Below are 25,388 nucleotides of genomic sequence, written 5' to 3'. Positions count from 1 at the left end.
CCAGGGAAACAAATTATTTGGTTCTCAGTTGGATTCTATTATTTCAACTGTTACTGGTGGGAAAGGAACTTTTTTACCACAGGATAAAAAGTCTAAAGGTAAAAACAGGGCTAACAATCGTTTTCGTTCCTTTCGTTTCAACAAAGAACAAAAGCCTGATCCTTCGTCCTCAGGAGCAGTTTCAGTTTGGAAACCATCTCCAGTCTGGAATAAATCCAAGCCTGCTAGAAAGGCAAAGCCTGCTTCTAAGTTCACATGAAGGTACGGCCCTCATTCCAGTTCAGCTGGTAGGGGGCAGGTTACGTTTTTTCAAAGAAATTTGGATCAATTCTGTTCACAATCTTTGGATTCAGAACATTGTTTCAGAAGGGTACAGAATTGGTTTCAAGATGAGACCTCCTGCAAAGAGATTTTTTCTTTCCCATGTCCCAGTAAATCCAGTGAAAGCTCAAGCATTTCTGAATTGTGTTTCAGATCTAGAGTTGGCTGGAGTAATTATGCCAGTTCCAGTTCCGGAACAGGGGATGGGGTTTTATTCAAATCTCTTCATTGTACCAAAGAAGGAGAATTCCTTCAGACCAGTTCTGGATCTAAAATTTTTGAATCGTTATGTAATTGCCTTTTGTTCAGCAAGGGAATTATATGTCCACAATAGATTTACAGGATGCATATCTGCATATTCCGATTCATCCAGATCATTATCAGTTCCTGAGATTCTCTTTTCTAGACAAGCATTACCAATTTGTGGCTCTACCGTTTGGCCTTGCTACAGCTCCAAGAATTTTCACAAAGATTCTCGGTGCCCTTCTGTCTGTAATCAGAGAACAGGGTATTGTGGTATTTCCTTATTTGGACGATATCTTGGTACTTGCTCCGTCTTTACATTTAGCAGAGTCTCATACGAATCGACTTGTGTTGTTTCTTCAAGATCATGGTTGGAGGATCAATTTACCAAAAAGTTCTTTGATTCCTCAAACAAGGGTAACCTTTCTGGGTTTCCAGATAGATTCAGTGTCCATGACTTTGTCTTTAACAGACAAGAGACGTCTAAAATTGATTACAGCCTGTCGAAACCTTCAGTCTCAATCATTCCCTTCGGTAGCCTTATGCATGGAAATTCTAGGTCTTATGACTGCTGCATCGGACGCGATCCCCTTTGCTCGTTTTCACATGCGACCTCTTCAGCTCTGTATGCTGAACCAATGGTGCAGGGATTACACGAAGATATATCAATTAATATCTTTAAAACCGATTGTTCGGCACTCTCTAACATGGTGGACAGATCACCATCGTTTAATTCAGGGGGCTTCTTTTGTTCTTCCGACCTGGACTGTAATTTCAACAGATGCAAGTCTCACAGGTTGGGGAGCTGTGTGGGGATCTCTGACGGCACAAGGAGTTTGGGAATCTCAGGAGGTGAGATTACCGATCAATATCTTGGAACTCCGTGCAGTTTTCAGAGCTCTTCAGTTTTGGCCTCTTCTGAAGAGAGAATCGTTCATTTGTTTTCAGACAGACAATGTCACAACTGTGGCATACATCAATCATCAAGGAGGGACTCACAGTCCTCTGGCTATGAAAGAAGTATCTCGAATTTTGGTTTGGGCGGAATCCAGCTCCTGTCTAATCTCTGCGGTTCATATCCCAGGTGTAGACAATTGGGAAGCGGATTATCTCAGTCGCCAAACGTTGCATCCGGGCGAATGGTCTCTTCACCCAGAGGTATTTCTTCAGATTGTTCAATTGTGGGGGCTCCCAGAGATAGATCTGATGGCCTCTCATCTAAACAAGAAACTTCCCAGGTATCTGTCCAGATCCCGGGATCCTCAGGCGGAGGCAGTGGATGCATTATCACTTCCTTGGAAGTATCATCCTGCCTATATCTTTCCGCCTCTAGTTCTTCTTCCAAGAGTAATCTTTAAGATTCTGAGGGAATGCTCGTTTGTTCTGCTAATAGCTCCGGCATGGCCTCACAGGTTTTGGTATGCGGATCTTGTCCGGATGGCATCTTGCCAGCCATGGACTCTTCCGTTAAGACCAGACCTTCTGTCACAAGGTCCTTTTTTCCATCCGGATCTGAAATCCTTAAATTTAAAGGTATGGAGATTGAACGCTTGATTCTTGGTCATAGAGGTTTCTCTGACTCCGTGATTAATACTATGTTACAGGCTCGTAAATCTGTATCTCGAGAGATATATTATAGAGTCTGGAAGACTTATATTTCTTGGTGTCTTTCTCATCATTTTTCTTGGCATTCTTTTAGAATACCGAGAATTTTACAGTTTCTTCAGGATGGTTTAGATAAGGGTTTGTCCGCAAGTTCTTTGAAAGGACAAATCTCCGCTCTTTCTGTTCTTTTTCACAGAAAGATTGCTATTCTTCCTGATATTCATTGTTTTGTACAAGCTTTGGTTCGTATAAAACCTGTCATTAAGTCAATTTCTCCTCCTTGGAGTTTGAATTTGGTTCTGGGAGCTCTTCAAGCTCCTCCGTTTGAACCTATGCATTCATTGGACATTAAATTACTTTCTTGGAAAGTTTTGTTCCTTTTGGCCATCTCTTCTGCTAGAAGAGTTTCTGAATTATCTGCTCTTTCTTGTGAGTCTCCTTTTCTGATTTTTCATCAGGATAAGGCGGTGTTGCGAACTTCTTTTGAATTTTTACCTAAAGTTGTGAATTCCAACAACATTAGTAGAGAAATTGTGGTTCCTTCATTATGTCCTAATCCTAAGAATTCTAAGGAGAAATCGTTGCATTCTTTGGATGTTGTTAGAGCTTTGAAATATTATGTTGAAGCTACGAAATCTTTCCGTAAGACTTCTAGTCTATTTGTTATCTTTTCCGGTTCTAGGAAAGGCCAGAAAGCTTCTGCCATTTCTGTGGCATCTTGGTTGAAATCTTTAATTCATCTTGCCTATGTTGAGTCGGGTAAAATTCCGCCTCAGAGAATTACAGCTCATTCTACTAGGTCAGTATCTACTTCCTGGGCGTTTAGGAATGAAGCTTCGGTTGACCAGATCTGCAAAGCAGCAACTTGGTCCTCTTTGCATACTTTTACTAAATTCTACCATTTTGATGTATTTTCTTCTTCTGAAGCAGTTTTTGGTAGAAAAGTTCTTCAGGCAGCGGTTTCAGTTTGAATCTTCTGCTTATGTTTTTTGTTAAACTTTATTTTGGGTGTGGATTATTTTCAGCAGGAATTGGCTGTCTTTATTTTATCCCTCCCTCTCTAGTGACTCTTGTGTGGAAAGATCCACATCTTGGGTAGTCATTATCCCATACGTCACTAGCTCATGGACTCTTGTTAATTACATGAAAGAAAACATAATTTATGTAAGAACTTACCTGATAAATTCATTTCTTTCATATTAACAAGAGTCCATGAGGCCCACCCTTTTTTGTGGTGGTTATGATTTTTTTGTATAAAGCACAATTATTCCAATTCCTTATTTTATATGCTTCGCACTTTTTTTCTTATCACCCCACTTCTTGGCTATTCGTTAAACTGATTTGTGGGTGTGGTGAGGGGTGTATTTATAGGCATTTTAAGGTTTGGGAAACTTTGCCCCTCCTGGTAGGAATGTATATCCCATACGTCACTAGCTCATGGACTCTTGTTAATATGAAAGAAATGAATTTATCAGGTAAGTTCTTACATAAATTATGTTTTTTCTTCAAATACCTTGCGCTGCACTTTTTCGGCCGTTCCCAAGCTATTTAAAAAATGTAGACTTCCAAACCCACTGTGAGGCTAATATGCATTAGCCAATAATGGTGGGCAACCTGCGTTCTCCCTTCACTGAAGTTCCAGGTACTTGGATGAAGGCAACACATGCACTCTGATGTGCAAATTTGTAACGCATGCACATTGTATTATCAAGTCCATTGCCATCATCATCATTGGTCTAGCGGTCGCATGAAAATGATTGCATATGTGCATGCGTTGGTAGGTGTGAAAATATGTAAATGTATCCAAATAATATATGCGTCTAGTAGAGTATGCAAGACCGCCCATTGTAAGGGGCTGGAAATTTTGACATCTGAAATAGAAATAAAATATTGGTTTAAAACATGACAGAAGCTTTGTTTTCAAAAAATTGTAAGTACATTCACATATACTAGTTAAAAGTTTGCATTTAAAAAAAAGTTATATTTTTCGGTTGACTTTTCAAGTCCGTTAATATTTTTTTTTAAATGTATTTCTAATAGTTGTGTCAATATAGAGGATTTTTTGGTACAAGTCTATATTTGTAATGCAGTGGGTTTCCCGGTTATTGAAAGTTACTCTCAGACACTTCTCTGTGCTAACATTGCAGTATCTCTTGTTTCAGATATTAGTTGGACAAAATAATGTGGACACCATTATTATAGGGTTTAATATTATTCATGTAGGCTGCAGTAAAAACCACCGAAAAACAAACATCGCAATTATCTTTTGTTTATATTTTCTTTGCCTATATTCTCTAGGGTTGTATGCCAGTGTGTAGTACAAGTTGTGTTCAGCAGTTGTTAAAACACGTGGTTGGTGAAATGAATGACTTGTCAGACTTCCAAAGAGAACAGATCATGTGAGGATGTTTAGCAGAAGCATCTGTAACCGTAATAGAAAAATGTTTTGGTTTTTAAAGAACAACAGTCTCTAGGATTATGACTGGGTACACAAAACATGGTAAGACTTCACTGGGGAAGAAGAAGAATACTGGTTAAAAACTGAAATTTAATGATACGGGCCTTCGAACACAAACAAGGATTGTGTCCAAACATTACAGGACTACTGCAACAAAAGTGACAGCAGAAAACTTCACAAAGCCAACATCCATGTGAGAGCTGCAATTGCTAAACCCTTAATCACAGACACCAGCATTAAAATGTGAAAAAGATAGCGTGACGCACAGGGTTAGTGAACCCTGCACAAGTCATTTGTTTTTGGAATAAAAAGGGTTAAGAAACCCTTTCCACCTTAACTAATTAGTCACAGTCTAGTTTCTCCAGGAAAGCCTGTCCAACGGTTAACAAACACTCTAGTCCTGTTCTAGACCTATAAAAAATGCCCACAACTCCCCTTTAATGCCACCTACACTAAACTATCTCTATGCAGCCACCACCTAAGATTATTATATGGGAAATCTTAAGGAAAAACCCAAACACAATTTAGCAAAAATGAATCTAAAAAACACAGTAGTATTATGATATTATCACCAGTCTCTTTCAGTAACGTGGTTCAAATATTATGCAAAAGGAAAAACTTAATAAATGAACATTTATTAAGAGCAAAAAAAGTCAGTGCATTTATGTAATTAAAAAATGTTAACATGAAGATTTATTTTATAATACGTTACTTTTATGATTTATCTTGTAACATAAGTCTGGACTTGTTATACTGTGAGGTTGTTACTTATTTTGAAAACAAATAAAAAGTATATAAAAATATAAAAGTTTACAGATAAAATGACAAAAGGCAAAAAGTTTTAAAAATAAAATTAAAATGAGAACTTAACACTGTACTAGCTTAGATATGTGTTTCAAGGGAGCTTGGCAAGACAGATGGTCTCTTACGTTGTTGTTACACAAGGTCCCATGTAGAATGACAACATTAGTGTGTGGAAATCACAGTTAAATACAGTTCTTTCTTAGGTCAGATTTCTGACAGGCCCCTTTCAGAGTGGACAGGGAAAGTAACTACACCTCCAATTTATGACAGGTCATAAAAACTATGAAACCTTGGCTGAAATTATAGAACAACTTATAACTTCTTGCTATATATACCCAGTACATTAACACATATCGGAAATTCCCCTGTGATGACATTAGGATTATTTTGATACGAAATTTGACATGTCTATTATATTTCTTCACCCAATCACATAAGAGTGATAAAAAATGTCATATGATATATCAGGGTGTTACCTCTGATCGACCTCAGCTTTCTCTGAGTAGAGGATACTGGGGTTTTTTATCCTGTCTCTTCTTGTGCTGATATTTTTACTGACTTAATGCATCAATACTTGATATATGCAATAACATTTGGTCAAGTGGAACATAGAAGCTATTTACGGCAGGAGGTCTGGTTTTAAAGATAAACAGGGAAAATACTCAATTTGGAAAAACACAATGATTAGCACACAGAGAAAAGATTAACCCCTTACACCTAAAATCATGAGGCCTTCATGAGATGATGTCATAAAAAAGTGGACAGCTGAAGACTGGAAATGAGTGATGTGGTCCGAAGAGTCAATATTATTCCCAACAGCAGGTCGAGTTTATGAGGCCCATTTATCAAGCTCCATACGGAGCTTGAGGGCCCGTGTTTCTGGCGAGTCTTCAGACTCGCTAGAAACACAAGTTATGGAGCAGCGGTCTAAAGACTGCTGCTCCATAACCCTGTCTGTCTGCTCTGATGAGACGGACAGGAATCGACACAATATAACCCGATCGAGTTGATTGACACCTTGCTGCTGGCGGTGATTGGCCGCAAATCTGCAGGGGGCAGTGTTGCACCAGCAGCGTGCAATGCTGAATACAGCGTGCAATGCTGAATACAGACACTTGATAATTCGGCCTCTATGTCTCGAAAACCCCAAAGGAAGTGAGCAACTCAGACTGTCTGGTTCCAACTATCCAACATTGGGGTGGATCTGTAATGATTTTATCTGGCATCCAGCTTGTCCCATCATACCTTAAATGGTCGAGTTACTGCCAGCAAGTACTTGAACATTCTCAGGTTCATCATATTGTCCAAATGTTGTTTCTCAAAAATGATGCCATTTTTCAAGATGGTTTGAGGAGCACCAAGATAAACTTCAACATTTGCCCTGACCACCTTAGTCGCCTAACTTGAATATCATCCAACCACTGCGTTCAGTTTTAGAGAGCAGAGTGAGAAGCAGATTCCTCCCTCCAACATCTCTGAAGCAACTGACATGTTCTGATAGATGAATTGAACAATATTACACTGGAGGCTTCAAAAGTTGTAGGGATATATTCCGAGAAAGTTGGAAACTGTATTAAAGTCAAATGGTGGCTCAACACCTATTTCCCAGGTGTTCGCATTATTTTGTCAATTCCCTGTATATTATTTGCTATTTACGAGACTAAACATATAATCAGATGCCATTTGCTGGGCTACTTTTATATAAACAGATTGTTCCAGCTTTGCTGTACCTCTTGTTCCAGTTATTTATTTGGCATTCACTGGCCTGAGCTTATATAACCAGTTTGCTTCAGCCTTGTGGTACCTCTGATTCAAGCTACCACATTTGCCATTTGCTGGAATGAGTTTATAATATATCATTGCTGCGTCACCTGCATCATCAGTCTTTTGTCTACTGTATTCAAACCTCTAGCTAATGTGATTTCTGTTGCTTGCTTACTTATGTTGGTCACTTTATTTGTGTATCTAGCCTCTAACCAGTGGGTGAATACCAATATTATATAAGTGTATTGTGAAAACATAACATGGATAAAGTCGATCTTGTAGTCCCTGGAAAACAATATTGTTTACTCAAGAGTCTGACAAACTGGTGAACCTCATTTATTAAAGAAATCCTGCCTGCTAAAGGAAGAGATTGGCTGGGTATTGCTTGAACCTTAGATCTGTTTTTTCCCTGAGAAAACTAATTTTAAATTTTCAAGAAAATGTATGATCATCCAAACAGTTCTTACACAGCTATTATAGTAAGAGCTCTTGCTCAGAGAAGAACAAGACTTAAATTTGTTCTTTATATACCGAGGAAGAAAATAATTATCCTAAAAGTTTAAAGAAAAATGCTTGATAATTCTTGCTGCATTAAAGAGGAAATGGATGTTAGTTGTCTTTGGGTCAGATTACAAGTGGAGCACAAAATATCGCTTTCATGAAGGCGATATTTGCGATTCACTTAGTAATACCAGCGCATGCAAATGTGCGCAGGTATTACAAGTTCGGTGCAATGTGAACACGACCTCGAGTTCGCATTGCATGGAAGCATTGCGCTCACAAGAGTGCGCTTCCATAGGCTCCAATAGGACCCTCGTTCTCATGCAGTCAGACACGCATAAAAACATAGCACAGCAAAGGGGGTAAGTCGTGCAGCAATGGGCAGCAGATCTTAAATATATATGTATATGATCTCTGGTTAATTTTCTGAGCGCTAATTGCTACCGCAAGCTCGAGATAGCAATAACCAGCCAGTTGTAATCGCTGGTTACCGACGTGCGATAAATTTAGCACTCCACTTGTAATCTAGCCCTTTATGTGTATTGTTATTCTTAATCTCTCTCAGCACTGGAAATGTTCCACAAATTTGAAAGGTTTCCATCTTCCTATGAAATAAACATGCAGGGGAATTAGTCTGGACAATATACTGCTAAAGAGGTGTGTGTATTTAAAATGCAAAAACCTTTATTTTCTAGATACAAATCTACTGAAGGATACAACTACTGGTCTAGGCCCATTGAATTTTTTTTAGAGGGCTCCTGGGAATAGTTTATGCCAAGCTTATATATAAATAAATTTCATGCTATATGTAAATAAACTTCAAATGAACATTTTAGATATACAACAATGCTTGGCTTGCAAAAATTAAAGGGACACTTTACACTTATGCTAAATAGCTTTAAAATATCTTTAAAAAGCTGAAAAGAGAATATCACACAAATATCTCTATGTAAAAACAATAACAATTTAAGCTGCTTAAAGTCCGTGGATGTGTCTACTGGGGACATTTTGAGTTAAGATTTCTTCCCTTTTTACATAGAGATATATTTTCTAGTCATCTTTGTACAAAAATACTTAATCACTTTTAATGATTCAGCCTTTGCATATCATGTCCCATTAAAATAAGTGCCAGGAAAAATAATGCGCTTGTGCTATTGTACAGTCGTAGACACAAATACTGTACAGGATCTGCACCCCTATCCACACAAATTGATTGCTTGAAAAAGAATATTGTATTTATTGTTAATATAAAAGCACACAATTCATTTTAGAGAAATAGGGAGAGGATAAAACATATTGGAAGGCCACGTGGTTTGAATTTTTGGACAAGCCTGATATTTACAATAAAATTGGGGAACATAAAATTAGAACAAAAAACTTTTTTATATAGAAAATTACTCTTAAAGTGATGATAAATCCTAGCGTTTGTTCCAATGGTAAATCCTAGCGTTTAACAAACTTGCACTGGTATATGCAGAAGTATAATATGTAAAGGAGTCATAGAAAACAGGGAACATTTTCTGTGCGGTGTGCTGCTTTGGATAACGATTCTCTGCATCATAGTACAAAGCGGTGATTCCCAGTTCAGATGTCAGAAACCAAACTTAGTGGGTTTTCTCGGCTCACTAGATTAATCACTATCTTATGTTTGTTGATGAACACTGCAGTGAGTAATGGTTGATCTAGAATCAAATTGCCATATTTACTTTTACAGTAGAACTGAGCAAACTTTCATGCAATAGTAATTCTGTTTTTTTTTTTGGTGATACTGATTTAGTTTTGACTGGAGTGATGCGCTGTTTGATGTGACGTGGAGTGAGATTAATGAGAATATTGTGGTAACTGCCAGTGGAGATGGATCTCTACAGCTGTGGGATATAGCAAATCCACAAGGGCCACTACAAGTCTTCAAAGAACACACACAAGAGGTAGGAACCATAGTGTACTACACAGAAATCTATTTTTCTATATTGCTACATTTTCCAATATTAAATTAGCACAATATCTCTATCTAGTTGTTCAAGTGAAATACAATGAAATAGTTAATTGCAGCATTTATCTTACATAAATGTACATTTAAAAATGAGAACATATGAATGTATGTAAAGCTTTTAAAATTTACTGAATCTGGTCCCAAATTTCAAATTATATATATATATATATATATATATATATATTTTATATATATATATATATATATATATATATATATATTTTATATATATATATTTATATTTGTGCTGATATTATCTTTAAAGGGACACTAAACCCACATTTTTTTATTTAATGATTTAGATAGAGCATGCAATTTTAAGCAACTTTCTAATTTACTCCTATTATCAATTTTTCTTTGTTCTCTTGCTATTTTTATTTAAAAAGCAGGAATGTAAAGCTTAAAGGGACAGGTAACACCAGAATCGTTGTTGTTTAAAAAGAAAGATAATCCCTTTATTACCCATTCCCCAGTTTTGCATAACCAACACTGTTATAGAAATACAATTTTTACCTCTGTGATTACCTTGTATTCATGCCTCTGCAAACTGCCCCCTTATTTCAGTTCTTTTGACAGACTTGCCTTTTAGCCAATCAGTGCTCACTCCAGGGTAACTTCACATGCATGAGCTCAATGTTATCTATATGAAACACATGAACTAATGCCCTCTAGTGGTCAAAATGCATTCAGATTAGAGGCAGTCTTCAAAGTCTAAGAAATTAGCATATGAACCTCCTAGGTTTAGCTTTTAACTAAGAATACCAAGAGAACAAAGCAAAATTGGTGATAAAGTAAATTGGAAAGTTGTTTAAAATTACATGCCCTATTTAAATCATGAACGTTTTTTTTTGGACTTGACTGTCCGTTTAAGAGCCGGACCATTTTTAGTTTAGAACCTGCGTTAGGCTTGCGCTTTTTTTTGCTAAATGTAGCCACCAATAGGCAAGCACTATACAGGGTGCTGAACCTAAAATGGTCTGGCTCCTAAGCTTTAAATTCCTGTTTTTTTAAATAAAGATAGCAAGAGAACAAAGAAACATTCATAGTAGGAGTAAATTAGAAAGTTGCTTAAAATTACATGCTCTATCTGAATCATTAAAGAAAAAAATTGGGTTTAGTATCCCTTTAATCTCAAATTTACAACTTGGCTAGTCATATTGTGAAATCACTAATGATATACTAATGCAGGGCCTGGTTGGAAATGCTAGGCAAATCAGAAGAAACTTTAGACTATTTCTGATATAGTATGTTGTTATGAAGAAGTGTTTTAAAGTGCTAACGTGATAAAATTGCCACATAAGGATGTTAACTTTTATCTTATCTGAGAACTAGCTTGTATGTTTAATTATTTTAGATTTCTGTTTAAAAGCACAAAATATTGATATAGTTTACTAATATTGTGAGGCTTAAATTTTAGCTAATCTGTTGTCATCTTTCCTTTTGGAATAGCTATAATTCTGTGGTAGCTTTGTATTTTATCATTTCTCTCTGAAGAAGAAAAATAAAGCACAGTGTCTGACCTGGCAGACAAGTTCTACATCATGTGTAAGTTGTAGTGTAGTAAGCAATTTTTTATTTTTTTGTTTTTGTTTGTGCAGTGTTTTCCACAGAGAGTTTTGCCAGCTGGCTGGTGTTATGAAGTAGCTAGGTGGGGGATGTGTAATACTTTAATATTATATAATTGTCTGTTATTTATAAATGTTACTCAAGCTATCCAAAGCACATATTAATTGCATAATTTAACATAAATTGATTTAATGATAATTTGTGTAACAAACATTGAAATAGTTTAATATTAGCTAGCTCATTTTAGCATAATATTGGCTTAAATGTTATCTTGTAAAACAAGTTAAATGTAAACTGCTAACCTGGCGAGCATAAAAAGCCAAACTTACAATATCGCTTGCACGATAACTTATTCCCCCATACACTTCACGGGAGCACGAAAAGTGGCAAAAAAACTAACACCCTACTCACACGTAAAACTGATTGCGTTTAATCAAGTGCGCTAACCCGACATGAACTATTATTTCACATTCCAATGTTCTTCTTAAAGCAGAATATGTTCTATTTATTCATAAATACATATATCTATATTATATATATATATATATAATGTTTTTTACACAAATATATATTTATATTTATTGTAAATACACAGTATAACACTTAATTAAAAATGAATATTGCATAAATATTATTTTATATGTTTTCATCTACTTAACTGCATAGGGCTCCAATGCACATATATCTATATATATATATATATATATATATATATATATATATATATATATATATACTGTGTGTTTATGTGTGTATATATATATATATATATATATATATATGTGTGTGTGTGTGTGTATATATATATATATATATATATGTATGTGTGTGTGTTTGTGTACATATGTATTTATATGTGCGTATATGTCTGTGAATACATATAAGTACATATAAGTATCTCTACGTTAAACACCAGAGACCTCATATCTTTGAGCCCTTATAACTTTGTGCAACCAATTTTTATATTTTTTTTTATTATAGATGGTGTTATTATGAGGGTAACTGTACTTTTTGATGTGTTTTGTGACACACTGTAGTTTTGCAAAGCAGATAACCAGAGCTCTGGGGTTGTGCTAACCCGTTAACTTTAATCGTTTACTTTCAGCTTGTAAAACACCTGCGATAAACTCCTTTTCTCAGTACACTGTCCTGGAATACAAGATGGAACACATAAACAACTTTTGGAATTATATGTGGGAAAACAATTAAATTCAGCTATGGAATGCAACAGAGGGAAGGGAATAGTCACAGTTCCTGTAAGAAAGTGTAGAAACTAAAAATAATTTAAAATATTTATCAAGTCTTACTCATAGTTTTCATATTTACAGTGTTTCTTTTGCTCTAACAGGATATTCGTATTGAATCTGTCTTCCTGTTAGTAGCATTTGTTGGATGTCCATTATCTGTTGTAAATGCGTTTCAAGTCTAGATTATGTTTTTTCCCATAACTTTATTTATAATAAAGATCCATCATATACATAGGAAAACATACAGATGTTAATGAACTCCATCACAAATGATTTTACCTTAATGCGTCTCAATACATATGTTGTTTATGTAATACAAGAGGGAATATCTGTTCTCCATAAAGGGATGGGAATCTAATTTAATTTTTTTTAAATTAAAGAACATTATCAGTTTATAATCACACAATTAACATAATAAACTAATTAAATACTAAGTATTAGATGCTTGGCCTTGTCCGTACAAGATGATCTGTAGTTGTACCAGACAGGCCTATGAACAGCAAGCCAAGACATAAGCGTATTATGAACATAAGCACAAATAAGAGGCGTCTTGCTCACACAATAAATTAAATAAGTTACAGTAACAATAATGATGATGTCTGATTAGCACAGCTAAATTATGCCCTTGGGGGGACATAGCACATGTCTGTGGGAAATGTAGGGAATGAACCCCAAAAGACTGAAATTTGGTCTCACCCTGTGGCTGGTACCCTGAGGAGAATCTGGATGAAACGGGGGGCCGGCAGCCCCAGGCCACCATCTAACAATATAGCGAAGGAGATCTGGATTAGCGGTTGTACAGTAGAGTATCATGTCAAGTATATGTACTTAATCTGGTTCAGTTGGTGGAAGATACCATATACCATGTAAATTTTCATTGAGAATAAATATTGAGTTCTGAAAGGGTTACAGTACTACTTTTTGTTGTAATCGGGTAGGAATGAATTGTAAAAAGGGTTCCCATTTTTTAACAAATGCCTTGATCCTCAAATCTAAATTGCCTTGGACATCTGCCTGTTCAATAAACATTTGGGATTGTATTGCTTGAACTAGCTTCTTTAAAGGAGAGGCTTTGAGGTTCAGTATTGTAGAATTCATTTTCTGACCAATAGTACTACTAGATTTAATCATTTCCGATATTGTATGTTGCTGTGTGTGTCTTGAAGAAAGAGAATAGTTGTCAGTTTTTCCCCCCCTCCTTTGTTTGCCATGTGCTGCTGGCAGCCATTTTACTCACCTCTTGGCTCCTGACTCTGATGTTCATGCTCCCGCCCTCCTCCGTGCCTTCCATGCCCGTTTCCCCAATAAGGCTTTTGTCCTCCCGCAGGGGAGGGGTCGTTGAGGGGAGGGTACTGTCAGGGTTTTTTCCCTGCTTTGTTTGCCATGTGCTGCTGGCAGCCATTTTACTCACCTCTTACTGAATCTGGTGCTGAGTGTCTGATGCTGCTCATTTTCTGCATGCCCTCTTATGGCCGGAATGGTGTACATCATCCGTGTGAGACAGGTTGCAGTCTCAGTATTGTGATGTCATCACTTATTATTTAAAGGGCCTCTGTTCAGTATGCTTTGCCCTTGCATTGTCTCAGACCTGTTTGTGAGTTCCTGTGTTCCAGTTCCTGTGTTCCAGTTCCTGTGTATTACCTGGCTGTCTGACGTCCCTCCTGGTTCCTAATCTCTGGCTTGTTCCTGACTCTGCTGTTCTCCTTGTTCCTGATTCCGGCTAGTCTGACTATTCGCTTTGGCTCCAGACTCGGCTCGTCTGACTACCAGCTCTGGCTTAGACTCCTGGCTTGATGTTTGACTTGTGGACTTTTTATTATTTTTTTGTTATTAATAAAGGCGTGATTATTTTTACACTTCTTGTCTCAGTCTGATTCCTGGCACCCTGACATTACGCAAGGGCCATGAATCCTGATGGTGCTAATAATCCACCTTTACCTTCAACAATTTCCAGGATGGATGAACAGGATCACCGCTTAGATCAATTTGCACTAGCCTTGCAAACCCTGATGACTCGCACTGCATATTTGGACCAGAGTGTCCCACAAGTTATGGCTGCTCCTGTTTCCGCTGCTGCACCTATGCCTACCAGGAGCATGTCCGGTTCTGCACCGCTACCTCAGCATTATGGAGGCGATCCTATACAGTGCAGAGGGTTTTTAAACCAGGTGGGCATTTACTTTGAGATGTTACCTCAGGCGTTTCCCTCTGACAGAGCTAAGGTGGGATTTCTCATCTTATTACTCTCTGACACGGCTCTTGCCTGGGCTAATTCCTTGTGGGAGACTAATAAACCTGTGATTTCAAATTACCCTGAATTTGTGACCTCCTTTCGAAGGGTATTTGATGTTCCGGCTCACTCCTCCTCTGCTGCTAAACGACTTATGTCCATTCAGCAAGGTACGAGATCTGTTGCTCAGTATGCCATTGAATTCCGTACGTTTGCCGCAGAGGTAGGTTGGAACAATGAAGCCCTTGTTGCCGCCTTCTTTCATGGGCTCTCTGATGTGATTAAAGACAAAGTTGCACCCAGAGATTTACCAGAGGATCTCGAGGCATTGGTGTCTTTCTTAAACCTAATTGACATCAGACTAAGTGAGAGGCCCTCTTTCAGGGAGCGCTTGCGGAAGCCTCCTGTTACGTCTCCCACGTGTTCATTCCCACCCGTGCCTCCCTCTCCTCCCATGTCTCCTGGTCCCGAGTCACCAGGTACTGCTGAGCCGATGCAGTTGGGATTCACACATCTCTCCGCAGCGGAGAGGGCCTTTAGGAGGAGGGAGGGGCTATGCCTCTATTGTGGGTTACAGGGCCACCTTTTAAAGTCTTGTCCTACACAGCCGGGAAATGCTCGCACCTAAGGTCCTGTCAGGTGCAGACCTTGGGTAGTTTATCCTCGTCCCCTGAACCGCTAAAGGAGAAACTTTTGGTCATGGTTATCCTTTCCTGGGTGGACTCCTTCATAGTCACCCAGGCTCTTGTTGACTCCGGTGCTGCGGGCTATTTAATTGACAGGGCTTTTGTATCAAAGCACTCTATTCCTGTATTGTCTTGGTCCATTCCGTTTGCTCTTGAGGCCATTGATGGCAGGCCCCTTTAGCCCGCACACGTTACTCACAAAACTGCTCCGTTATCAATGGCTGTTGGGGCTATCCATTTTGAAACCCTCCAGTTCCAGGTGATAAACTCTCTGCATTTTCCGGTTGTTCTGGGTTATCCCTGGCTCCAAAACCACAATCCCAGTCTCGACTGGCGCAGGTCCGAAATTTTGTCATGGTCCCTGCAATGTTTTTCCACTTGTCTTCAGAAACCAGTCAAAGTCTTGTGCACTTCTTCGGTATCTCAATTGCCAGGAGTACTTACAGTTCCTAGACATTTTTGACAAGGTGCTTGCCGGTACGTTGCCTCCTCACCGGTCTTACGATTGTGCCATAGACCTGCAACCCAGAGCTATTCCTCCTTGGGGCCAGGTTTACCGTCTGTCTGTTGTGGAGAATTGTGCTATGGAGGAGTATGTTGCCGATGCTCTGTCGCAGGGAATCATCCGCAAATCCTGCTCTCCTGCAGGGGCTAGCTTCTTCTTCGTGAAGAAAAAGGTTGGCGAGTTAAGACCATGCATCGATTATAGGGGTCTTAATCGTCTTACCATTAAGAATGCTTACCCTATTCCGCTCATTACGGAACTCTTTGACCGCCTCAAGGGAGCTACGGTCTTTTCTAAACTTGATTTGAGAGGAGCATACAATCTCATTAGGATTAAGGAGGGCCACGAATGGAAAACAGCATTTAACACCAGGAGCGGGCATTATGAGTATCTTGTAATGACCTTTGGCCTATGTAATGCTCCAGCTGTTTTCCAGGAATTTAATAATTATGTCCTACGAGATATGTTGCAACAGTGTGTTGTGGTGTACTTAGATGATATCCTCATACACTCACCCACTCTTGAGGCTCATCATTCTGATGTTACACGGGTACTTCAGAGATTTTGTGAGAATGGCCTGTTTTGTTAACTCGAGAAATGTGAGTTCCATCAGACTCAAGTAATCTTTCTAGGTTATGTAATCTCCGTTGCAGGGTTCTCCATGGATCCTGACAAGTTGTCTGCTGTGGCTTCGCCCAGTTGATCTTCGCTCTATTCAACGTTTTTTGGGCTTTGACAATTACTATAGGAAGTTTATTAAAAACTTTTCTTCCTTGGTCAAACCTATCACTGACATGACCCGTAAGGAGAATGATCCACTCCATTGGTCACCTACTGCCAATAAGGCTTTTGAGACTCTTAAGACTGCCTTTGCTGCCACTCCAGTTCTGGCTCATCCTAACCCTGTCCTGCCTTTCATTTTTGAGGTCGTCTGAGACTGGAGTAGGTGTCCTCTTGTCTCAACGTCCTACGCCTGATGGTTCCTTGCATCCGTGTAGTTTCTTCTCTAAGAAATTTTCTCTGGCGGAGTGCAATTATGAAATTGGCGACCATGGAATTACTGGCCATAATTGTGGCACTCAAGGAATGGAGGTACCTTCTCGAGGGTACTAGCGTACCAGTGTTCATTCTTACTGACCACAAGAATTTGACTTATCTATCCGAAGCAAAATGTTTGTCGCTCTGACAGACCAGATGGGCGCTATTTCTTTCATGTAATTGGCAAGAGTCCATGAGCTAGTGACGTATGGGATATACATTCTTACCAGGAGGGGCAAAGTTTCCCAAACCTCAAAATGCCTATAAATACACCCCTCACCACACCCACAATTCAGTTTTACAAACTTTGCCTCCCATGGAGGTGGTGAAGTAAGTTTGAGCTAGATTTCTACGTTGATATGCGCTTCGCAGCAGGCTGAAGCCCGGTTTTCCTCTGAGTGCAGTGAATGTCAGAGGGATGTGAAGAGAGTATTGCCTATTTGAATACCATGGTCTTCCTCTAGGGGATCTATTTCATAGGTTCTCTGTTATCGGTCGTAGAGATTTCTTCTCCTACCTCCCTTTTCAGATCGACGATATACTCTTATATACCATTACTTCTACTGATTCTCGTTTCAGTACTGGTTTGGCTATCTACTATATGTAGATGAGTGTCTTAGGGTAAGTAAGTCTTATTTCTATTCATGACACTCTAAGCTATGGTTGGGCACTTTATATGTAGTTCTAAATTATATTTTTTATTTTTTATATATAAATATATATTTTTCTTACCTTAAAAAAATTTCAATTGACTTTTTTTCTAATTGAGGGCTGTTAGGTTCGCGGGTGCAGAAAATGCTTCAATTTATTGCGACATTCTTGGCGCAAAAATTTCGTCATTTCCGGCGTCATAGTTGACACCGGAAGTTTTCACGTGGTTGCGTCATTTTTGACGTAGTGTGTTGCGGACGTTTTTGGCGCTAAAAAATATGGGCATCATTCTTGGCGCCAAAAATGTGGGCGTCATATTTGGCGCCAGTTTTTTTCACATTATTTCAGTCTCACTTTTTAGTTGCTTCTGGTTTCTAGAGGCTTGTTCTGTTTGCATTTTTTCCCATTCCTGAAACTGTCATTTAAGGAATTTGATAATTTTGCTTTATATGTTGTTTTTCTATTACATATTGCAAGATATTCCAAAGACTGTTCCTGTATCAGAAAATACTGTTGGATTCCTGATGACTGATATCAGTCCTACCAAAGCTAAGTTCATTTATTTTAATGTTATGAATTTTATCTTTAGCTATGGTTTGTAATAAGTTATCATGATAAACTTTTACATGCAGAGTCCATTAGTATTTATGCATTATCTATTGCTATTCTTTTTACATCTAATGTACAAGATATACCTAGGAATCTATGAGAATGTTTTTCTGATTCTATCCTAAAGGCTTTGTCTGACATCCCGCCTTCTAATAAAATTTATAGGTCTTTTTTAAACTTCTCATTTAGTTGATGAATTTTTTAATGACCAACAACATACTGAATTATCCTTCTCTGATGATGTTTTTTCTCATTTAGAATATACTTCATCAGATATTTGACACTAACAAATCTACTTTATTTTTAAATAGAGTACATTCGTTGTTGAAAAAGTGTTGATTATATTGGATATTGAGGAGTTTAGTTCTTTTGATTTAAAACTAGCTAACATTTAAATTCTGCTCATTAACCTCCTGTGGTTTCTTCAGAGGTTTTTTTCCCAGTTCATGATACTAGGGAATGGAATAGGCCTGGGACTTCTTTTATTCCTTCTTTAAGGTTTTTAAATTGTATCCTTTGCCGGCAGTTAGTTTAATGTTTTGAGGAAGATCCCCAAAGTTAATGGGGCTATCTCTACTCTTGCTAAACATACTACTATTCCTATAGAAAATAGTATTTATTTTCCTTCAGATGGGAAACTTGTATCTTATTTAAGGAAAATTATTTTATTTCAGGTCCTTTTCTTAGGCCTGCAATTTATTTGGCTGATGTTGCAAATGCTTCAACTTTCTGGTTGGATACTTTAGTGCAACAAGTATCGGATTATGATTTGATTTAACATTGTTAAGTTGATTAACATGCTAATAATTTCCTTTGTGTCGTCATTTTTTTGATATTTTCACAATTGAGGTTTAATCTATGTCTTTAGCTATTTTAGCTAGAAGAAATTTGTGGCTTTTTCTTGGAATGCTAATTTGATTTCAATTCATATTTCTTTTTTTCAAAAGTAATCAATTATTTGGTTCACAATTGGATTACATTTTTTCACAACTGTTACTCTGGGGAAGGGAGTTTTTTGTTGCTTCAAGATTGAGTTCTAAGAGTAAATCTTAAGCTTATGTTAGTTTGTTCTTAATAAGGAACGGAATCCTAATTCTTCCCCAAGTAACATGTTTATATTTGGAAGCTTTCTTCAACATGGAATGAATTTCAGCTATTTAAAAGATCAAAGTCAGCCCCCCAAATTTGCATGTAGGTGCGGTTTTTTATTCCAGCTTAGCTGGTAAGGGGCAGGTTTTGACTTTTTTAAATTTGTTTGGTTCAATTCGGTCCAAACTTCTTAGATTGGGGTACTGAATAGGATTCAGAGTAAAACCGCCTGTGTGAAGTTTTTTTCTCTCTAGCATATTCCAGCTATTCCAGTAAAGGCTCACACTTTTCTGAAGTATGTTTCAGACCTGTATGTGTTGGGTACTTGTGAGGCGCGGCTGGTTACCCGTTGGAGTCTCAAGGCGCTGCTCAGACCTGGAGTTATCTGGGGTATTCATACCAGTTCCATTTCAGGAACAGGGTTTGGGGTTTTGTTCAAAACTATTCATTGTCCCAAAGATAGAAAATCTTTTTGATCTGTCATATGAGTTCCTTCTTTCAGAATGGTGTTTATATGGTCTATTCTGCCTTTTTGGTCAGTAAGGGCATTATTTGTTTACAATAGATACAATAGATGCATATCTTCTTCTGTTTTCATTCAGATTATTTTCATTTTCTGAGATTCTCTTTTTTTGACAAGCATTACCAATTTGTTGCTTTTCCTTCTGGTCTAGCGACAGCTCTGAGAATCTTTTCAAGGTTCTCAGTGTTTCCTTATTTGGACGATCTTGTGGAACTGGCTCAGTCTTTTCGTTCTGCAGAATCTCATACGATTCAACTTTTGTTGTTTCTTCTAAGACATGGTTGGAGGATCTTTTTATCAAAAGATCCTTGGTTGCTCAGACAAGGGTGACCTTTTTTTAGGTTTCCAGATAGATTTTGTCAATGTCTTTGTCTCTAACAGACAGGAGACAATTATATTGGGTTCAATTTGTCGGAACCTTCAGTTCCTATTATTTCCTTCAGTAGCTATATGCATGGAAGTTTTAGGTCTCATGGCTGCAGCATTGGATTCAATTCCCTTTTCTCATTTTCATATGAAACCTTTCCAGTTTTTGATGCTGAATTAATGATGCAGGGATTCTAGGATATCATTTTTAATATCTTTGAATTCCAATGTTCAACTATCTTTGTCTTGGTGGTTAGATCACCATCATATAGTTCTACGGGTCTCTTCGATTCATCCAACCTGGACCTTGATCACTACAGATGCGAGTCTTTTAGGTTGGGAGGCTGTCTGGGGATCTCTGTCAGCACAAGGGGTTTGGAAATCTCAGGAGGTGAGATTACCATTCAATGTTTTGGAACTCCGTGCATTCTCAGAGTTCGTCAGTTTTGGCTTCTTTTTGAAGAGAGAGATGTTATTGTTTTTCAGACAGACAATGTCACAACTGTGGCGTATGTCAATCATCAGGGTGGGACTCTCAGTCCTTAGGCTGTGAAAGAAGTCTCTTGGATACTTGCTTGGGCTAATTCCAGCTCCTGTCTAATTTCTGCGGTCCATATCCCAGGTTTAGACAATTGGGAAGCGGATTATCTCTGTCAATCAAGCTTTACATCCGGCAGAATGGTCTCTTTACCCAGATGTGTTTTTTCAAACTGTTCTGATGTGAGGGTTTCCAGTAATAGTTCTGATGGCATCTCATCTAAACAAGGAAACTTCCCAGGTACCTATTCAGGTCCGGGGATCCTCAGGCGGAAACAGTGTATGCATTGACACTTCCTTGGAGTTATCAATCTGCCTATATTTTTGCTCCTTCTGGTTCTTTTTTTTAAGAGTGATTTTTCAAAATCATCATGGAGCAATCATTTGTGCTGCTGGTGGCTCCAGCATAGCCGCTCAGGTTTTGGTATATGGTTCTTGTTCGGATGTCCAGTTGCCAACCTTGGTCACTTCCATTTAGGCCAGACCTTATATCTTAAGATTCGTTTTTTCCGTCAGGAAATCAAATTATTAAATTTGATGGTATGGAAATTAAAACGCTTAGTCATAGAGGTTTCTCTGACTCAGTGATTAATACTATGTTGCAGGTTCGTAAATCTGTTTCTAGAAAGATTTATTATCGAGTTTGGAAGACTTGCATCTTATGATGCTCTTCTCATAATTTCTCTTAGCATTCTTTTAGAATTCCTATGATTTTATAGTTTCTTCATAAGGTTTTGTCTGCAAGTTCCTTGTAAGGACAAATCTCTGCTCTTTCTGTGCTGTTTCACAGAAAAAAATGCTATTCTTTCTGATATTCATTGTTTTGTTCAGGCTTTGGTTCGTATCAAGCCTGTGATTAAGCCAATTTCTCCTCCTTAATTTGGTTCTGAGGGCTTAACAGGCTCTTCCGTTTGAGCATATGCATTCTTTGGACATTGAATTACTTTCATGGAAAGTATTGTTCCTTTTGGCCATCTCTTCTGCTAGAAGAGTTTTTGAATTATCTGCTCTTTCTTGTGAGTCTCCTTTTCTGATTTTTCATCAGGATAAGGCGGTTTTTGCTGTCTTTATTTACATTTTTACCTCAGGTTGTGAATTCTAACAACATTAATGGAGGAATTATTGTTCCTTACATTCTTTGGATGTGGTCGGAGTTTTGAAATATTATGTTGAAGCTACTAAGATTTCAGAAAAACTTCTAGTCTATTTGTTATCTTTTCTGGTTTTAGGAAAGGTCAGAAGGCTTCTGCCATTTCTTTGGCGTCTTGGTTAAAGCTTTTGATTCATCATGCTTATGTGGAGTCGGATAAATCCCCGCCTCAAAGGATTACGACTCATTCTACTAGGTCAGTTTCTACTTCCTGGGCTTTTAAGAATGAAGCTTCTGTTGATCAGATTTGCAAAGCAGTACTTTGGTCTTCTTTGCATACTTTTACTTAAATTCTACCATTTAGATGTTTTTTCTTCTTCAGTAGCAGTTTTTGGTAGAAAAGTACTTCAGGCAGCTGTTTCAGTCTGATTCTTCTGCTTATAATTTCAGTTTTTTTCATTATAAAGATTAAAACTTTTGATTTGGGTTGTGGATTGTATTTTCAGTGGAATTGGCTGTCTTTATTTTATCCCTCCCTCTCTAGTGACTCTTGCGTGGAGTTCCACATCTTGGGTATTTGCTATCCCATACGTCACTAGCTCATGGACTCTTGCCAATTACATGAAAGAAAACATAATTAATGTAAGAACTTACCTGATAAATTAATTTCTTTTATATTGGCAAGAGTCCATGAGACCCACCCTTTTTTGTGGTGGTTATGATTTTTTTGTATAAAGCACAATTATTCCAATTCCTTATTTTTATGCTTTCGCACTTTTTTCTTATCACCCCACTTCTTGGCTATTCGTTAAACTGATTTGTGGGTGTGTTGAGGGGTGTATTTATAGGCATTTTGAGGTTTGGGAAACTTTGCCCCTCCTGGTAGGAATGTATATCCCATACGTCACTAGCTCATGGACTCTTGCTAATATGAAAGAAATTAATTTATCAGGTAAGTTCTTACATAAATTATGTTTTTTGTCTTGGTTTAATTATGTGGTCTCCTACCTGCCTGGTAGTAAGAATGTTAGGGCTGATGCCCTCTCTCGACAATGTTCGCCTCTGTCCAAGGAGGAGTCTGTACCTATTCCAGTTATAGGAAAAGAGAGAGAGAAGGTGGTCTTGCTGATAAAAAGTTCCTTTATTTCAACAGTGCAGAAAGAGGGTGAAAGCACTAGACGGTTGACATGTTTCGGCCGTATTCCAGTTATACCTCCTGACCATATGTTGGCTACCATACGTACTAATTTGACTTCTCCATTGAGGGAGTAGATCCTGGCTGCACAAACCAATGCACCTCCTGAGAAACCTAGTGGTAAGTGCTTTTTTTCTGAGAATCTTCGAACTAAACTATTGCACACTTACCACTAGCCTAAAGTCGCAGGTCACCCGGGCAAGAACCAAATGATTTGGTCTGTCACTCGACAATTCTGGTGGCCAGGTCTTTGTTCTGATGTTGCTGTGTATGTTGCCTCCTGCTCAGTATGTACACAAAATAAGACTCCTCAACGTCGTCCTGGGGGTCTTCTTCAACCTAATGGTGAGCGTCCTTGGACACATCTTTCCATGGACTTCATTGTCGAGCTCCCTGTTTCCATTGCCAATACTGTTATCCTAATGGTGGTTGACCGTTTTTCTAAAATGTCACATTGCATTCCCTTGAAGAGGCTGCCTACCGCTCAGGAACTTGCTTCAATTTTTGCCCGGTAGGTCTTCCGTTTACATGGGTAACCCAAGGAGATAGTCTCGGACCGGGGTAGCCGGTTTGTTTATAGATTTCGGCGTTCCTGTTGTGCTCAAATGGGGATCAAGCATATCACCCTCAATCCAATGGGGCTGCGGAACGGTCTAATCAAGCTCTGGAACAGTTCCTCCGTTGCTATGTCTCAGATCACCACAATCATTGGTCTGAACTGTTACCTTGGGCAGAGTTTGCTCGTAATAGTGCTATTAATGCTTCCTCCCAGTTATTCCCGTTCATGGCGAATTATGGGTTCCAGCCATCCTTGTTGCCCGATTCATTCATGTCTCAGGGTATTCCGGCTTTGGAGGAGCATCTCTGGCTTTGGAGGAGCATCTCCGGCAACTCCGTTCCACGTGGGTGCAGATTCAGGATTGCCTTCATCTTTCTATGCAGCGCCAAAAGTTTGAGGCTGATTGTAGGCGTCTGCCTGCGCCTTCCTACCAGGTTGGTTAGAGGGTTTGGCTGTCCTCCCACAACTTGAAACTTCGGGTGCCTTCCAATTAACTGGCTCCCCGTTATGTTGGTCCTTTTTGAATACTCTAACGGGTCAATCCGGTGGCCTACGCTCTTGACCTTCCTCCTGCAATGCACATCTCCGATGTTTTTAATGTCTCCCTCTTGAAACCATTGGTTTGTAATCGGTTTACCACTGTGTTCCCTCGTCCTCGTCCTATCTCTGTTGACAACCATGAAGAATATGAGGTCAGCAGCATTATTGACTCTCATATATCCAGGGGCCACGTACAGTATTTGGTTCACTGGAGGGGCTACTGTCCGGAGGAGCGTTCATGGGTTCCCTCCTCTGATGTTCATGCTCCCTCCTCCGATGTTCATGCTCCCTCCTCCGATGTTCATGCTCCCTCCTCCGTTGTTCATGCTCCCTCCTCCGTGCCTTCCATGCCCATTTCCCCAATAAGCCTTTTGTCTTCCCGCGGGGGAGGGGTCGTTGAGGGGAGGGTACTGTTTTTTCCCTGCTTTGTTTGCCATGTGCTGTTGGCAGCCATTTTACTCACCTCTTACTGAATCTGGTGCAGAGTGTCTGATGCTGCTCATTTCCTGCACTCCCTCTTATGGCCGGACTGGTGTACATCATCCGTGTGAGACAGGTTGCAGTCTCAGTATTGTGATGTCATCACTTATTATTTAAAGGGCCTCTGTTCAGTATGCTTTGCCCTTGCGTTGTCTCAAACCTGTTTGTGAGTTCCTGTGTTCCAGTTCCTGTGTATTACCTGGCTGTCTGACGTCCCTCCTGGTTCCTGATCTCTGGCTTGTTCCTGACTCAGCTGTTCTCCTTGTTCCTGATTCCGGCTCGTCTGACTACTCGCTTTGGCTCCTGACTCGGCTCGTCTGACTACCAGCTCTGGCTTAGACTCCTGGCTTGATGTTTGACTTGTGGATTTTTTATTATTTTTTGTTATTATTAAAGGTGTGATTGTTTTTGCACTTCTCATCTTAGTCTGATTCCTGGCACCCTGACAATAGTATGTACTGATAATTTTATGTCTGCCTTAAGGATTTTCATGAGCCAGTATGTAACCTTGCCCCATAGTCTTTGCAACTTTGGACAGTCTTAGATTAGATGTATGAGGTCTGGGATGAGAACTGAGCATTTATTACACTTATCTACTGGGTTTGGGACCATTTGGTGTTCAATTTAGGCGTAATATAGGCTTGGTGTATTAGTTTAACATGGTATTCCCTCAGATACGCAGAGAGTGTGGCTTCTCTCACTATGGAAAAGCTAGAGGCTATTTTGTCCAGGGCAGGGACTTAATTCCTCATCCCTTGCCATTTTGCAGATAGTTTTTGTAAAGGTGA

At 38.8% G+C, this 25,388-nt stretch overlaps 1 protein-coding gene across 1 annotated transcript in view; it reads left to right on the top strand.

Moving 5' to 3' along the window:
- The window catches only part of PEX7 (peroxisomal biogenesis factor 7), a 778,079-nt gene that overhangs the window by 12,658 nt on the left and 740,033 nt on the right, over nucleotides 1-25,388 (top strand). Inside the window, exon 3 of the mRNA XM_053710885.1 lies at nucleotides 9,474-9,624. Coding sequence (XP_053566860.1) covers nucleotides 9,474-9,624 — 151 coding nt within the window. The remainder of the gene's footprint in view (nucleotides 1-9,473; nucleotides 9,625-25,388) is intronic.

The sequence above is a fragment of the Bombina bombina genome, chromosome 4 (genome assembly GCF_027579735.1).
Source record: "Bombina bombina isolate aBomBom1 chromosome 4, aBomBom1.pri, whole genome shotgun sequence".
NCBI lineage: Eukaryota > Metazoa > Chordata > Amphibia > Anura > Bombinatoridae > Bombina > Bombina bombina.
The sequence above is the reverse complement of the archived record's forward strand: the minus strand, read 5'-3'. Positions and strand labels throughout refer to the sequence as shown.